This window comes from Gossypium hirsutum, chromosome A06, assembly GCF_007990345.1.
Source record: "Gossypium hirsutum isolate 1008001.06 chromosome A06, Gossypium_hirsutum_v2.1, whole genome shotgun sequence".
Lineage (NCBI taxonomy): Eukaryota > Viridiplantae > Streptophyta > Magnoliopsida > Malvales > Malvaceae > Gossypium > Gossypium hirsutum.
The window spans coordinates 18,550,852-18,568,675 of NC_053429.1; the positions used below are offsets into that span (position 1 = coordinate 18,550,852).

Consider the following 17,824-nt stretch of genomic DNA (forward strand, 5'->3'; position numbering starts at 1 on the left):
GGTCAGCCTATTGAATTCGAAAATATTACTTAAACCAAAAGTCACCTTGTAGAACACTGAATTTAGTTCAACTATGGTCTAAACCAATTAATCTAATCCTTCAGTTTTTGCGTGTTAAAGCAACTCAACTTTCGTACTTGGGGCGTTTGTTTTGTTTTGTTTTGTTTTCCTTTTGTGGTTTTGCTTGTTTGTTTTTTCATGTATTACTTGCCTTTTTTTTTTGGTTTGAAATGGTTTGAAATGGGTTTGATCTGGATGGTTATACCCTTGTTTTAAGTAAACCCAATACCGGGTCTGGTGTTTCTAGTGCTGTTTTTAACTTAACCACCACAATTATTGGTGCTGGAATCATGGCTTTAGCTGCTACTATGAAGGTTTTGGGGCTTGTTTTAGGGAATTTTTTGGATAAACCTGGTTGGGATTTTGTCTGAAATTAGTGTCGAGATGTTGATTAGGTTTGCAGTTTCTTGTAAAGCTAGATCTTATGGGGAAGTTGTGCAAATTGCAATGGGGAGAACTGCTAGGGTTTTGTCTGAGATTTGCATAATTGTCAACAATGTAGGTGTCCTGATAGTTTATTTGATTATTATGGGTGATGTTATGTCTGGTTCGGTTCGTCATATTGGGGTTTTCGATAAGTGGTTAGGACATGTTTTTTGGGATCATAGGAAGTTATTGGTTTTGGTTGTTATGGTTGTTTTTCTTGCTCCACTTTTCGTGTTAGATAGGATTGATTCATTGAGCATGACTTCGGCTGCTTCGGTAACTCTCGCTGTTGTTTTCGTTGTGGTTTGCTTTGCTGTTGCATTCATCAAGCTTATTGAGGGAAAGATAGAGGCTCTAAGGATGAGCCCAGATTTTACGTTCCCTGATTAAGCTTATTGGATCTACTATGATCCCAAATATATGGACAGCTTTCAAATTTACTGGAGAAACAATAGCTGTTTCCTTAGGTTTTACGTTCCCTGCTCTAATTGCATTGAGGATAAGTCAGCAAGAAGAGAGCATGAGCTTGAGCAGAGTAGAAAAATTTTTTTCGTGGTTAATGTTAATACTGGCTGTGATAGTTAGCATTGCTGGGATAATAGGAAATATTTATACCAAATTGCAATGATAATATGTATACAATGTAACTTACTGTCTTTTAATGGTATTGAGCTTGGTCCTATTTCTCCTCACAATGGTCTTCATTAGGGTGACTGTTACTTACTATCTTTCCTTAGAATTTTAACTATGATTTTTAGTGGAAAATCCGGCAACTTCGGTTATTCCAACAAAACCAGCCCTTTGTCCCCTTATTTGTCTCTCTTTTATATTTTTCTCTGTTTTTTACTTAATTCGGATTTTTAATTTTCGTTCTCATGATACCATTGTTGACGTAGCTTTATTTTTAGTAATTCTTGTAGCTTCTATTTTTTTTTATAATTTTATTTGTTTATTCCCACCTGTTATTAGCAAATATAATTAATATTATACCAATCATTAAATATTGTTTATTTTTAGAACTCATTTGATTGTTTTGTCGACCAGAAACAGACTTCTGTTCTTCAAATGCAATGAGTAGGGAAATCTCTCGATATTATTAGAGATCAATCCCAAGCATCTCCAAATAAACCCTCAAGAAAACATTTCCAATTCAATCAAGGTAAACATTGTCTTCCCTAACATTTATGTTTTTTTCAACATGTTTTTCCTTTTATGTTTTTTATGTTTATGATGAAAGATTCAACATCTCTAGAAACTGAATCATACATTTTTTCTGCTAGGATTAGCAATCTAGTATGAATCATGTAGAAGCTTACTTATATTTTATTTGCAAGAAACATATTTAGGTAATGGAAGATGTATGTCTGTGTGTTTGTGTCTCTATATATGTATGTATTTGGTACTAGATGAAAGCTTTACTCCAGTTTTGAAATATAGACCAGGTTTTGCATACATTGATAATTTTCTGGCTCTTTTCCTTCGAATACATGGTTCTCTTGAAACTAAATGCTCAGGTACTTTCTGCATATTCTGTGATTCTTATTAGATAAGTTATAAATCAACAGTTATGTTAGTTTTGATCAAGGCCTCTGTAAACATAAAGTTGGTTTTCTGGTTAGGAGAAGTTAATGTTTATGAGTTTTGTGGAGTATGATTCTGCACATCCAAAGTTGGTTTGTTTAAAGCTGTGCATTTTCATGTTTACATACTAATGGTGATTCCATTTTTGTTTTTTAGATGTTCTTTTGGTCTGTTTTCATGTTTCTATCCAACTTATGTGTTTACTGTGCAGTTTTGCCATATTTTGCTAAGGTGTATAGCTTCATTGGCAGTGTCTTTGATCCTGGTACAAGTGGGCACTTGCAAAACTGATATAGGTAAAGTTTTTATATTTGTTTAAACTGAAATATACTTGGTGCTACTCTTATAATCTTACATCTGTTCTAGGTACTATCGAGCACCTGAATTAATATTTGGTGCAACTAAATACACCACAGCCATTGGCATTTGTTCTAGGTACGTACAAGTTTCGTTGCTAAAATTTTTCCTTATTTCTATGCATTTTCACTTTAAATTACATAATACATAATTCTTTTTTGACTCCAGCCTCTGTTTGCTGGTGAGAGTGGAGTAGACCAGGTACGTTTTATTAAGGTAGGCTTTATTTCAAAATTCTAATCAATAATAGTTTTATCATGATGATTTTGGAAAAATTAATATTTTGGGGTTGCGATTTTGTAAAGATTTAATTGCTAGTTCTGTTTGGAGTAGAACTATTTTGTTTCCAAATTAATTTTAAATATTTGGTTCAAATTAATTATTATTTGATTCAACTTAAGTATGAATAGGTATGAATTAATTTTATTACCGTGTAGCTTGCTTGTCCATTAAAATTACAACAATAGCTGACTTTCTCTCCAACTTATTTTAAATATTTTAAAGATTCAAAGTATATAGGCTGGAAACCTGACGGGTTGCCTTATATCGAGCTGCAAGATATAATGGATCCTCCCTAGGTGTAACAACGCCACGTATGATGAATCTTAAAAAATTCAAAAAGACTTGAAAAAATTTCTATCGAGCTCATTTACTATTGAATATTTATATAACCTTAATTTATTTCCAATTTACGTATAAAAATTAAACTACGATTCTTTTTTGATATTATTATATTCAAATTACTATTTTTTATATTAATAATGTTTTATTTTAATATTTAATATTTTTAAATGTCTTTAAAAGTTATAACTACTTTTTATCAAAATTACAACAATACCTGACCTCTCTCCAACCTTATTTTAAATATTTTAAAGATTCAAAGTATATAGGCTGGAAACCTGACGGGTTGCCTTATATCGAGCTGCAAGATATAATGGATCCTCCCTAGGTGTAACAACGCCACATATGATGAATATTAAAAAAATTCAAAAAGACTTGAAAAAAGTTCTATCGAGCTCATTTACTATTGAATATTTATATAACCTTAATTTATTTCCAATTTACTTATAAAAATTAAACTACGATTCTTTTTTGATATTATTATATTCAAATTACTATTTTTTTATATTAATAATGTTTTATTTAATATTTAATATTTTTAAATTTCTTTAAAAGTTATAACTAATTTTTATCAAAATTACAACAATACCTGACCTTCTCTCCAACCTTATTTTAAATATTTTAAAGATTCAAAGTATATAGGCTGGAAACTTGACGGGTTGCCTTATATCGAGCTGCAAGATATAATGGATCCTCCCTAGGTGTAACAACGCCACGTATGATGGATCTTAAAAAATTTGTATGTTTCAATTTAATATGTCCCATCTAATATACAAATATTTAATAAAATATTTTATATAGTTTTTAACTTAAATTTAAATTATTATTGAAATATTCTCGTCTGTTTTATCACAAATATTATTCTCCATTTTATCACAAATATTATCGTCCGTTTTACCATTTAAGTTAAACTTTTTATTCAAACTAAATCATAGCTTTTAAGCTAAATACGGATGTCCACACAGTGCTTTAATATGTACTTAAGAAAAGATGACTTGTAAAACATAAATTAAATTAAGTGTAGACTATTTTAACTGCACATGTGATTTGTCAAATAAAAACGAACGACATGTATATTATTTAATTAAAATAATTTTTATAAATATTATTTAATTAAATATTATTTAATCCCGCTACTTACCTGTAGATACTTGATATTTGATATGTATTATCCATGTGATTTTCCATATCGTGAAATAAAAAACTTACATAATACATAAATATATTTGATATCATAATTTACATAACTTATATAACATATATAACTTACATAACTTATATAACATACATAACTTATATAACTTATATAACTTAGATAAATATATAACTTACATAACTTACATAATACTTAAATATATTTTATATCATAATTTACATAACTTACATAACTTATATAACTTAGATAAATATATAATTTACATAAATATATATCATATCATAAATTACATAACTTACATAATACTTAAATATATATCATATCATACATAACTAGTTTACGAAATTTACTTAACTTACATAATACATAAATCTATAGTCGAGAATCCTGCAACTTGCCTAAATTAGTTTATACCCATTAGAGACTTGATATTTAGTATAATGATACGATTTAAATCAATTGAGAACATTTAAGTAACTGTAATATGTTGTCAACTTTAGATTTCAAGAACTACAAAATGGATAGGAGTTGGATGAAATTGTTAAGGGTAAGCAATGCCTATCAAAATGGAGTACAAACTTTTCTAAATTTTGCATTTCAAAATGCAAGCCAAGAGAATATGATTCTTTGCCCGTGAAGAAGTGTGGCAACATCTACTGGCATTTTCGTGAAGTTGTCTACGAACATCTAATTGTTGATGGCTTTATTCGGGGGTATAAAAAATGGATTTTCCATGGAGAGTGTACATCTAGTGGACCTTTTTCAACGATTAATCCGACTTATCCTGATACTGATTACCATCAGTATGTTAGACAAGATGACATGGAAGATATGTTGCGGGATGCATTTAATATGCGTAGTCATGGTGAGCAATCGTTTCCACCTGACTTTATTATATCTGAGGATTGTAATATTGGTGGAAATGTTTTTTGCGAAACGGGAACAAGTGCACCTAATGAGGAGCCAAATGAAGAAGCAGCTAAGTTCTACAATTTACTTAATGAAATGAATGAAGAACTTTACGAGGGATCAAAATATTCGAAATTGTCCTTCTGCATTCGTCTATTTCATTTAAAATGTTTGGGAGGGTGGACCGGAAACTCTTTTACAATGCTGCTAGAGTTTCTAAGAGAGATGTTTCCGTTTGCAAAAATTCCCCAGTCTTGTCAAGATATGAAGAGACTAATAAAAGATTTGGGCCTTGGGTACGATAAAATTCATAGTTGCCCAAATGACTGCATGTTGTACTGGGGTGATCAGAAAAACCAACAATCTTGTCATGTTTGCGGTAAGTCTCGTTGGATGAATAGTAATACAGAAGATGTGAATACGGATGAAGGTGGGGCACAGTTAAGAAAGAAGCCAGTCAAGGTCTTGCGATATTTTCCCCTGATACCAAGACTTCAAAGGCTTTTCATGTCCTCAAAGACAGCCGAATCTATGACGTGGCATAATGATCAACGGACCGATGATGGATTATTAAGACATCCTGCGGATTCTTTAGCTTGGAAATCATTTGACAGTAAATTTCCAAGCTTTACAAGCGATCCTTGGAATGTGAGGCCTGGGCTAGCAGATGATGGCTTTAATCCATTTAAAATCATGAGTACTTCGTACAGTACTTGGCCTGTAGTGCTTGTTCCTTACAATTTGCCTCCATGGATTTGCATGAAGCAATCTTCATTTATTTTATTAATGATTATCCCTGGAGAGAAAGGTCCCGGAAATGGTATTGACATCTATTTGCAGCCACTTATTGAAGAGTTAAAACAATTATGGTTGGGTGTTGAGACATATGATGTATTGAGGAAGGAGAACTTTAATTTACGTGCAGCTTTATTGTGGACAATTAATGATTTCCCGGCTTATGCTAATTTATCGGGTTGGAGTACTAAAGGACGTTATGCCTGTCCTTGTTGTGCTGCGCAAACTTTTTTCGAAGTGGTTGTATAATGGGAAGAAGTTCTCTTACATTGGCCATCGTCGGTGGTTAGATGAAAATCATAAATTTAGATTTCAGAGGACTCTATTTGACGGTACTGAAGAGTACAGAGGAGCTCCTGAGCAGACCGTTGGATCTGAAATCTTGTTTATGTTAAAAGATATCAACTTTAGTTACGGGAAGATGAATCAACCACCTATCACGCAAACAAGGAGAAGATCGAGGGATGAATCTGATGATGAATCTGACGAAGAGGATGATCCTAATGAGGCGGAGTTGTGGAAGAAAATGAGTATTTTTTTTAGTTGCCTTATTGGGAGCACAACATTTTACGCCACAATCTTGATGTCATGCATATTGAGAAGAATGTCTGCGAGAACATAATTGGGACAATTTTAAATGTCGATGGAAAATCAAAAGACAATCTTTAGAGCCGACTTGATTTAGTTGACATGAGAATCCGGCGTGATCTTCATCCTCAAGTACTTCCGAATGGGAAATATCGGTTGCCGCCTTCTATTTTTTCAATGTCAAAGAAAGAGAAAGAAGTTTTCTGCATGGTGTTGAAGGATATAAAGGTCCCAGATGAGTATGCGTCAAATATATCTCGATGTGTGAGTTTCAAAGATAGAAGATTATATTCATTAAAATCATATGATTACCACATCTTGATGCAAGATTTACTCCCAATTGCTTTACGGTGCTGTATGTCAAAAAATGTAACGTCCTGTATAATTGAACTATCCAATATAATGAAAGCTATCTGTGGCAAAGTTTTGAATGTCGAAGAACTTGAGAAAGTACAGGATCGAGCGGCTTTGACTTTATGCAATTTAGAGAAGATCTTTCCACCTTCCTTCTTCACTATTATGGTGCACTTGGTAATCCATCTCCCTCACGAAGCAATCCTTGGTGGACCGGTTTTTTATCGATGGATGTATCCTATAGAAAGGTGCTAATTTATTTCTCAAGTATTCATTCATTCACCTCTATACATTTAGTTACAGCTTTGGATAAATATTGTATATCGTGTTTAGGTTCCTAAGCAAATTGAAGTCATATTGTCGCAATAAGCGTTATCCAGAATGATCAATTGCTGAAGGCTACTTGGCAGAAGAGTGCATGACCTTCTGTTCTAGATATTTAGAAGATGCTGAAACATGATTGAATAGACCAAGTAGAAATGCTGGGCTCAATGATCATGACTTGGCCGAAACTTATTTATTTCAAAGTTATGGAGAACCAATCGGCAAAGTTGAAATTGTAGAATTAGATGATATATCGTGGATACAGGCACATCGATGTGTACTTTTTCACCACGATTCAATTGAACCGTTGCGCAAGTAAGTTATAAAATTGTCTTACATATTCGTCGTTTTGATTTGTTTATCTTCTAACCAATTAAACTTGTTTTTAATATAGTGAGTACAAACAAATTTTGAGATCTCGTGCACGCTCTCGAAGATTACAACATCGAGAGATTAATAAGTTATTCACAGAATCTTTTCATGAATGGTTAAGTCAAACGGTATGTAACTAAAGTTAATAAGTTACATATAATCGCGAAATTTAGTTAATCAAATAAGAATGTTTTTACATAATACATTTATAATTATTTAATTTACTTTCGATTCAATAGGTTTGGAGTGGGAAGGACGTCAATGACGAAATTAAATGGCTTTCCCAAGGTCCGAATAGAGTAATAAAAAGATATAGCGCCTTCCTCATCAATGGATACAGATTTCATACAAAGTATCGCGAGAGAATGAGGAGAACTCAAAATTGTGGAGTTGTTGTTAATTCTTCAATTACAAGTTATGCTAGTGCTAGGGATAGTAATCCGGTTGATGGTAATGTGAAGTATTACGGACTTCTTACCGACATTATTGAGTTGGATTACTATGGCAGATGGAAAGTTATCTTATTTCGGTGTGATTGGGCAGATGTTAATACTGCTCGAGGAATTAAAAAAGATCAATTTGGTTTTACAATGGTGAATTTCTCTCGCTTGTTTCACACTGGACAAGAATTGATGGACGAGCCATATGTTTTCCTCTCAAGTGAAACAAGTTTTTTATTCGAAAGATCCAACTGATGAGGGTTGGTATGTTGTACTCCGGAACACCCCTAGAGACTTGTTTGACATGGGTAATGGAAGTAGAGATGACATTGTCGAAAGATCAGAAACATTACCTTTTCCAGAACAAAACTTAGATGAAAATATCCCTAGTACTAGTACACAATATCAATGGGTTCGAGATGATGTGAATGAAGATATTTACGAATAATGATGCAGTAAGATTTTACGTTTTTTTAATTATATGTAATATTATAATTTTAATCTTGGTCATGTTATATAATTTGACTATTTTATATGTACTATTATTGTTGTAATTTGTTACTAAAACTTTAACTATTTTATGTGTATTGCAGGAAAAATGCGTAGAAGAAGATTACGTGGTTTAAGTATTGTCCAGAATACTCCAAATTCGGAAGAAGGAAATAGTGAACAGCAGACAGTTGTTGGATCTTCGAATGTGCCAGAGACACTTGACGAGCCTGAAGAAGTTCAAAGTAATGTTACGTTTATTTTACATGTGTTGACTTTTATTATTAATTTATTTGTAAATTTTAATATAATAATAGTATATCATTTTTCAGCTGAAAATGGTGGGACGCGCAGAGTTCGAGGACATACACTGCTTAGTGATTTATACGACTTAGCTCCTGCCGACCGTGTCAAAGTAAGTAGAAATACTTATGGACAGCCTGTTGGATCTGAAGCTCGACTTTTAGCAGGCTATATTGGCATTTTAGCACGAAATGCCAATATGTTGCCCATCAACTACGAATCATGGCATCACTTGCCTGATAGCAACAAAAATCAGGCTCTCGCTAATATTAAGGTAACAAAATGTGAATGTAATTTATAATATTTTGGTTTAAGTTTCATTCATATTTACATTCTAAACTTGTGTTTTTTTAGGATAGATTTGTTTTAGAGGTCTCCGATGATTATATCAAGAAGACATTGGGTAAAAAATGGAGAGACAATAAAAGCATTTTAAAAAAACAATATTTTAAGAAAGACATAAGCCTCGAGGAAAAATTGAGAAATGTCCCGCCGGGAATGCTGAGGTACCAATGGGAAGATGCGGTTAGATTCTGGAATTCAAAGAAAGGAGAGGTATTACGTATTTCCAAACTCTTATATATAGTGTTTACTATATACATAATAATAATTTCATTATGTAGAACCATGAGTGAGTTGGAATAAGCAGCAGGCAAAAACAAAAATTCACGCACACGGCAGGGTCGAGAAGTTTTGCTTCTGTAGCTGAGGCCGAGGTATTAAAATTTTATTAATTCTTTCAAATATTAATAAATTTCTAATATTAAATAATATTTTTACTACTATATTGTAGGAAGTCAAATCTGGACAAAAAGTTGGGGCCTTCAGCTTTTTGAGATTACGCATAGGAAGAAAGATGGATCTCCTATGACATTCGAAGCTGGAGAAATTATGGTATATTTACTTAATAATATTTGATTTATTCTAAATATTTATAATGTTTAATTATAATTGTTTAATTCAATTCATCATTAGTAGTTTTAAATAATGTTATGTTGCATTCCTTTTTATTATATATTTCGTTTCTAACTTTTTAATTGATTTTTTAGGAGAAACTAAAGGATAAGAAGGCGGAATATGAAGCGACTACTTCGACTGATAGTTCTGTTAATCTTGAGAACATTGATAACAGAATTATCACTGAAGTTTTGGGTCCTGAAAGGTACGGTCGGGTTCGATTTCAAGGATCTGGTGTTACCCCGACCCAATATTTTGGATTTGGCTCCCAGCAATACATGCCTTCTGGAAGTCAAGCTAAAGCTGAAGTTTAGAGGTTAAGAGGTCAGATAGCTCAGATGCAAGCGAACACAGTTGAGCAAATTGCCGAGGTTCAACGAAAATATGAAGAACTACAGCAACAACTTAGAGTGGAGGCAGCAGAGAGGGAGGCAGAGGCAGCAGAGAGGGAGGCAGCGGCAGCAGCGAGGGAGGCAAAGCATAGGAAAAAGTACGATGACCTCCAGCTACAGCTTCAACAGATGATGCAGATGTTTCAACAGTCGCAAAAGCCGTCATCTTAGACATTAGTTTTCTCGTTGTAAGAATATTTTTAACTTTGTCACGTTTAACATTATTCTAAGAATATTTTAAATCATACTTTATTAATTACATCATATATCTTTCGTTAAATTTGAAGTATCATTTAGAATTAATATTTTTGGTTATATTTTTTTATGCTAAATTTGCTATTTTGGCAGCATTTTATGCTATATTTGTTGTATTTTGTTGGATTTTAATGTAAGAAGGGCTGAATATTGGTGGAAAAAATGTACTGCAAATCTGCCAAAATTAGTGGCGTTTGTGGGAAAAACGCCACTAAAGGCCATGACTTTTAGCGGCGCTTTTTTCCAAACGCCGCTAAAGGCCATGACTTTTAGCGGCGCTTTTTTTTCCAAACGCCGCTAAAGGCCATGACTTTTAGCGGCGCTTTTTCCCAAACGCCGCTAAAGGCCATGACTTTTAGCGGCGCTTTTTTTTAATAAACATCACCAATTTTTGCGGCGCCGCCTATAGCGGTGTTTTTTGCAGCGTTTTCAAAAGCGCCGCAAAAAGTTTTAGTGGAGCTTAGAAGCGCCGCTAAAGGCTAAAAAAAGCGCCGCTAAAAGTCTATTTTGCTGTAGTGTACCCATTAATTGGGATATGAATTCCACTATTGTGAATGATGCTACATACTGTAGAAGTCGTATACCCAAGCACCAGCTTTTGGTTCCTTATCTTTTTAAACTCAGGCTTTTACTTACATAAAAGTATACAAGTCACGCATACATAGTCCATCATCCACTCAGGATTAAGGTATGTCATACTGTAAACGTCACAAGTGAATAAATCCATAAATGGATCTAGGATATATTCTACTTGGATTTTGTCTTATGTATTGTCAGTTACATCTATGTCTCTATCTTTTAGGAGTCATCCGCTTCGGTGCTCAAGACAAAGGATCTCCTCAATTGAACTTGATAGATGACATATTAGCCTTTCAATTGGTTTGCTCATTTCCGATTAGACTAAGGACATGTTTAGGTTTATCTACTAATACATGTTGTCTTTCCGTATTACGACTCGACACATAATACTTCTTAGTATTAGTTAAACATTAGCTAACATTGAGCCAATATTTGCTTCCATTTTTCTTTGCATGCAAAAATTGTTGAGGAAAATATACAAATAATATTAATGTACTTAATGAATATTATTAAACCAATTTGTTGAAAAAAATACAAATATAAAAAACAAATATACTACACTTAGGGTGCTAGATCCAACAAGATATCCTATTATGGCAACACACTTATGATAAGGTCAATGGACGAGTACTTATTCAGTAGCTTTTGTAATGGTATGTAATTAAGGAAAGGTCAATCACTATACTATAGTGGAATGACTTTATGACTAAATAAGTTTATAATAAATAGATGAAAACCTAGAACTTCATTATAAATTATTTGAGCCCTAATTATATATGTTGTCCCTCCGCTAACTCGTTGAAACCTTAAATGAATTGCATATAGAACCAATTAGATAGAAATGGATGGATATGATAAAGTAAGAGAAATAAGTCACATTCACAAATGAATGTGTTTTCTTACTAAGTACAGAAATGACTTGAGAATTAATTTAAAGTTTTTTCATATTATCATTTAATCAATTATAATTAAATGATTGAATTTCGAAAATGAAATTAAATTAATTAGTCAATATTAAATCTGTTGAATAAGAAAATTAAATATATTTATTCATAAATTCTTTTACGATAAAGTTGTTATGACTTTAACGAAATTAGAGTTGGGTAGAGAAAATTATTTAATTTATTAATTTAAATTAATTTAATTAATTTAATAAATAATATTTGTTTTAGAAAATAGAAAATAAATATTGGGTTGGATTAAATTATAAAGTGTTAAGTCAAAAATCCTAGAAGCACTTATTATTAGACCCAATACATGAGAATTTCAAATCCCCCTAATTAAAGTTTAAAGGGGAGTTAACCCTAATATTATTAACTAGGGTGTGCTGCCCACCTCTCTCTTAGATAGACTAGGAGAGTGTTTTATATTAAATAAATATTATTTCTAAAGGGTTCTTCAACCATGATTCTTCTATCTCTCTCAATAAATAGATAATACCAGTTGACCTAAAAAACACACTTCTTGAATATTGAGTTATCGTTATTCTACTAGAAAATAGTGGTAATATATTTACTTAGAGTAAATTATATTTTTCGAGAATTACGATCTTTATCAGTTTCTATCGAGAGAATTACTTTTCTACTAGAAGTAATAATGTCATTTATTGTTTTGTGTTTGGTTCGTGTTGCTCAAGCCCACACTCAATGCGACTCGTGGTATGAGGATAATGGAAAAGGTCATTCGTTACAAAGTTAGGATTGACCCAAATTTATCAAGCACAAAGCAAATGTACGTTTTGATAAAAAAATTATTACTATAAATATCACAAACCGACTCGGTTTTGAAAATTGTTAAATATTCGCTATAATCGTAAACTATTTTCTCAACCGGATTTTTCCAACAATTATTGTATTAACATTTCATTGTAGACTTCCTCTTCCATAGATCAAATCGAAGAGGCAGGGGAGCTCCCAATATTCCTTTTTCTCACCGAGGAGCTCTCCTTGCGAGGCATTTAAGGGAGTATAATGATGAAAGAGGGAAAGAAACATCCTTTTCAAAAGATTTAGGTTTTGATAGTTATTATATCCCACCCAGCTTTGTCTTTTCTCCACTAAGTGAAGCGACGGTTTAAATGCCCCCACATGTCAAGGCTATTCTATTGACTAGAAGATTCCCTAATCATGGAATGAGTTCCTTTTCCTTTCTTTAGTTTCCCTCGACTTGTCTTAGCTTTTCCTTAGACATACTCTTGGAGTTAGAAGTAAAGAAATTCGTTTTAGGCTTGTAGCAATTGATATTGTTGGACAGAAGGTCGGGATTCTTTTTCCTCCCCAAAACTACGACAATATTCCTCCTCCTAATGGTTTATCAATGGACTATAAGAAGGAGGATGGGCATGTCAACTACTCCATTGTTGAAACTACGAGTAAGAGGAGTGGTAATCCTCTAATGTGTTACTATGACTCCAGCCTCTAGATCTAATCCCATGCTAGTCGCAGGAGACATTTTGGTCTTCTTACTCCTGGTGGTTGTTGTAACACCCCTGACCCATATCTATTGCCGGAATAGGGTTACGAAGCCTTACCAGAGTTTACAGAACAAATATAATTAATTCATGCTATTTACTATTAATATCCAAAACCAATCATATTCAATCATACTATCCCTTAAATGAACCCCCGAGGTCCAATTTATGCATTTGAAACAAGTCGGGACTAAATCGAGAACTCAGGAAATTTTTCACAAAATTTTAATTTTTTTCAAAGGTACCGGGGACACATGCTTGTGTGGTCAAGTTATGTGGCTCACATGGCCAAGTGACACACCTGTGTCCCAGGCCATGTGGGCATTTGATGTGAGGCACACGGCTGTGTCCCAGCCCGTGTCTATACCGTAACTCTCTGACTTGGGTCACACGGCTAGCCACACACCCGTGTGCTAGACCGTGTGGACAATTTAATTTTCGAAAATTAAGTGCAGGGGTCACACGATCAAGTCACATGCCCATGTGCTAGGCTGTGTGACACACACGGCTGAGACACAAGCCCGTGTCTCTACTCATGTGAGCAATTCGAAGCATTATGTTTCTCAAATTTTAAGATGTAGTGTAACACCCCTCACCCGTATCCGACGTCGGGATAGGGCTCGAGGTGTTACCAGGATTTCACATTCATAAACATATTAAATCAAGTCACTAAGAGCACGTTTGGTTCGCTGTATTGGAATAGAGGCGTAATGGATTAGAGGCGTAATAGCAAATCAATTGTTTGGTTGAATGTAATGGAATAGAGGCGTAATAGTAATCTTGTGTTTGGTTGAATGGAATAGAGGTGTAATAGCATAATGGAAAAAATTAAAATGACTAGAATACCCTTACCATAAATTTGTTTTGGTAAATGATTATTGTTATTGTTATTTAAATTTTAATAAGATTATTAATATCAATAATAAATAATTTAATCATATTTAAACATAATAATTATTAAATATATTATAATTAAAATATATAATTTAATAAAATTTTTAATAATCAATATTCTTATATGAATTTACTCAAATCATAATATATGATACTATAAAATATAAATTAATATAATATATGATACTATAAAATATAAATTAACATAATTATTATTAAATATATTATAAATAAAATATATAATTTAATAAAATTATTAATAATCAATATTCTTATATGAATTTACTCAAATCATACTATATGATACTATAAAATATAAATTAACATAATTATTATTAAATATATTATAATTAAAATATATAATTTAATAAAATTCTTAATAATTAATATTCTTATATGAATTTACTCAAATCATAATATATGATACTATAAAAGATAATTTGAACTAATTAATGTTAAATATATTTTAATTAAAATATATGATTTAATAAAATTTAAAATAATTATAACTAATAAATTATCTTATATGAATTTGTATAATTTAAAATAATTATTATTACATATAATTTAATAATAATATATAATTTCATAAAATTCTTGATAATAAATTTTCTTATATGAATTTATACAATTTAAAATAATTAATATTAAATATAATTTAATAATGATATATAATTTCATAAAATTCTTGATAATAAATTTTCTTATATGAATTTATACAATAGATATTTAATTGAGCTTGAACTGAGAATCAAGCTACAAATTTAAAGTTTAACTCAGGCCTGCTCGGTTACACCCTAAAAAATATCAGTATAACATATAAAGCTTACTTTCAAGCACAAAATTAAAAGAGTGAATTAAAAAAGCCTAGAAATAAATTCTTGGATAACAAAATAAAAATAGCGTTTACGAGGTTGAATTCGCATGAACAAAATTCACAAAAGCATAGTCCTTAACAAAAGGACACAAATTTAAAGCATGCCCCATTCATGCATTAGTGAGTAGTTAAGTGACAACATCATCATCACCATTTAAGGACGGCCATTGCAGTTACCCAATTCTTGGACCACTTCCTCCATTGATGGTCTTTCTATAGGACATTCATGAGTGCAAAGCCATGCTATTCTTGCTAGTTTAGCCACTTCGTGTTCAAAAAACCGACCGTGAAGGTTCGAGTCTATGAAATCTTGGTACTTACGAGTTTCAGCTCCTAAACGTACCGAGCTGGTCACCTTTTGTTTACCCGAAAGGAGTTGGAGAACAAGTGTCCCGAACGCGTTAACGTCGCTCTTCTCGGTGAAACGACCCGTGTTGGCATATTCGGGTGCGAGATAACCCATGGCAGCACTGGCTTTGAGTGAACCAAAGACAATGTCAATGGCGAGGATGTTGTGTAAGCCGAAATCTGAAAGTAGGGGATTAAACCGGTGGTCGATGAGCACTTTCTCGGCTGATATGTTTTGGTGAACGAGAGCCGGTTTGTTTACTTTGTATTCATGCAAGTATGCTATCCCTTTTGCAACAAACATGTCTAGTTAGCTAATAGGAACCACTTAAAACAAGGCAAAAAAACATAACTAGAGACCAACCTTTGGCTATGCCTTTAACAATGGAAACTCTAGTAGACCAATCTAGGACTGTGCCGTCACCATCCTTTACGTTGAGATACTGTAGTAAATTTCCGTTAGGGATGAAATCATAAACGAGGAAGCACCCACCGCGTGCTTTTGAGCAACAAAATCCTCTTAACCGGACTACATTCTCGTGTTTCAACGATGCTAAAACATTCAATCCTTTCAAGAACTCGGAATCATTTGATTTACAACTAGTTTTGCTAATGCTTTTAATCACAACAGCTGATCCATCTCTAAGGAACCCTTTATATATAGCAGCAAAGTTACTTTTTCCCAACAAATTCGACTCCGAAAAGTACTGAGTTGCAGTCTCTATTTCTTCTAAATTGAACCTAAAACTTTGCCAAATTCCACTGTCCATCTAGAGCACAACGAGGAATGCCAAATTCCACTGTCCAAACATTGTATTTTCTTAGCACAACTTGATCAGTATATAAATACAGCAGTTTCAAAATCTTGTATATCATTCAATAAAATACATCTATGGTATCAATAAAGGAAGGAAGAAAACATCATGAAATACAAACAAGATCTTACATGGATCAAATGAGAACTTATCAATTTTTTCTAGAGTGACATCAAGGACTCGCCCTGGCCCTGTATGGATGGATATATGTTGTGAGATTGTAATGATTTAGATATAAGGAACAGCAAACAAAGACGACATGAGCCGATGATTGAGCCGAGGGAAATGAGTAATAAAATGAAGCTTACCAAGGGGACTCATTTCATCTAAACCCTCTGAGTGCACAACTAATGCTCTTTTCATGCCAAACTGTTGTAGTGCTTTGGCCATTTTGAAGACCTACAGTCACAACTCATCTCAGTGATGAATTCAAAAGAGCAAACTATCAAATTACATAACAATGCAAGTACTTTAACATATGTCTTTAACTCTTTCGAGCAACATAGTTAAACATAAGATCACATGTATAGCACCACTCCAGTTTTAATGTGCTCAAGCAACTATGCATGTATTACTATTTTTCCTTAGTAATATCAGCAATTACTTTTATTATCAGGGAGGTTAATGGACACAATCGCGGTTACAATATCTACTACTCAACTTCCAAAAGAAAGCATGAGTCGTAATTCTAATAAAATCCTTTTACTACTTCAACGAAAAACTTAAAAGAGAAAAGGCAGAATTGTTTCGACATAAATTCGCCACAAGCATGGGGATGCAAATCATATGAACCAAAGTATGTATAAATCTGAGTGTGTGAGTGTGTGTGTATACAATATATTATAATAGCTAACCTTGCAGTCAGGAACCTCCAAAGCTTAATTCCACAGTGAATATATCAACTCCATTATTGCCAAATGGAAACTATGTTCAAATTTTACTAGCATAACAGAAACCTAGCAGTCGATTGCTAAAGAGTAGGGTCAATGCAAAAATGGATATGATAAAGTATGAAGTTTATGCTGTAAATTGGTATAGCCTCAAGACTTTGTATTACATCTCAATTTCGTAATGGACTCAACTAATATGATGCCAAGAGGAGCACCATTGAAAACCTAGCTTGAAGGGCTAGTCTATACCCAGATATGTAAATAATAAAATTATCTTGGTAAGAGAAAATGAATGAAACAAAGGATCAAGGCCTGGGAATATAAAAGCATGTAGATATCCATATATGTAAATAATAAAATTAAACTATACCCAGATGCATCTCTTTGAAGACGATCTGCACCCCAAGCCAACAACATACAAATGCAATCAAGAGAGCCCCCTCTAGCAACCAAATGAAGAGGAGTGCTTCCTGGGAAACTGAAAAAAGCAACAAATTTTCAGTCATTTTTCCAAGCAATCATTCTATCCATCCGACAAAAAAAAAACAAAATAAATACAGATACTCATGAAT

At 32.8% G+C, this 17,824-nt stretch overlaps 1 protein-coding gene and 1 pseudogene across 1 annotated transcript; one reads left to right on the top strand and one right to left on the bottom strand.

Moving 5' to 3' along the window:
- The first annotated feature begins 239 nt into the window (after positions 1-239).
- LOC121230486 (amino acid transporter AVT6E-like) lies at positions 240-876 on the top strand (annotated as a pseudogene).
- A 14,227-nt stretch (positions 877-15,103) lies between these two features.
- LOC107896163 (cold-responsive protein kinase 1) lies at positions 15,104-16,352 on the bottom strand. Its single transcript, XM_016821281.2, has 2 exons — positions 15,912-16,352; positions 15,104-15,835 (listed from the first exon to the last, which is right to left on the bottom strand). The coding sequence occupies exons 1-2, from the start codon at positions 16,315-16,317 to the stop codon at positions 15,354-15,356; spliced, it is 888 nt and encodes a 295-aa protein (XP_016676770.2). The 5' UTR covers positions 16,318-16,352; the 3' UTR covers positions 15,104-15,353.
- Between the last annotated feature and the right edge of the window lie 1,472 nt (positions 16,353-17,824).

Bases quoted from the DNA above. Each gene is read 5' to 3' on its own strand.
- LOC107896163 (XM_016821281.2), bottom strand. From the start codon at position 16,317: ATGGACAGTGGAATTTGGCAAAGTTTTAGGTTCAATTTAGAAGAAATA. The intron at 15,836-15,911 runs GTTGGTCTCTAG...TTGTTGCAAAAG, and splicing joins TGTTAAAGGCATAGCCAAAG to GGATAGCATACTTGCATGAA.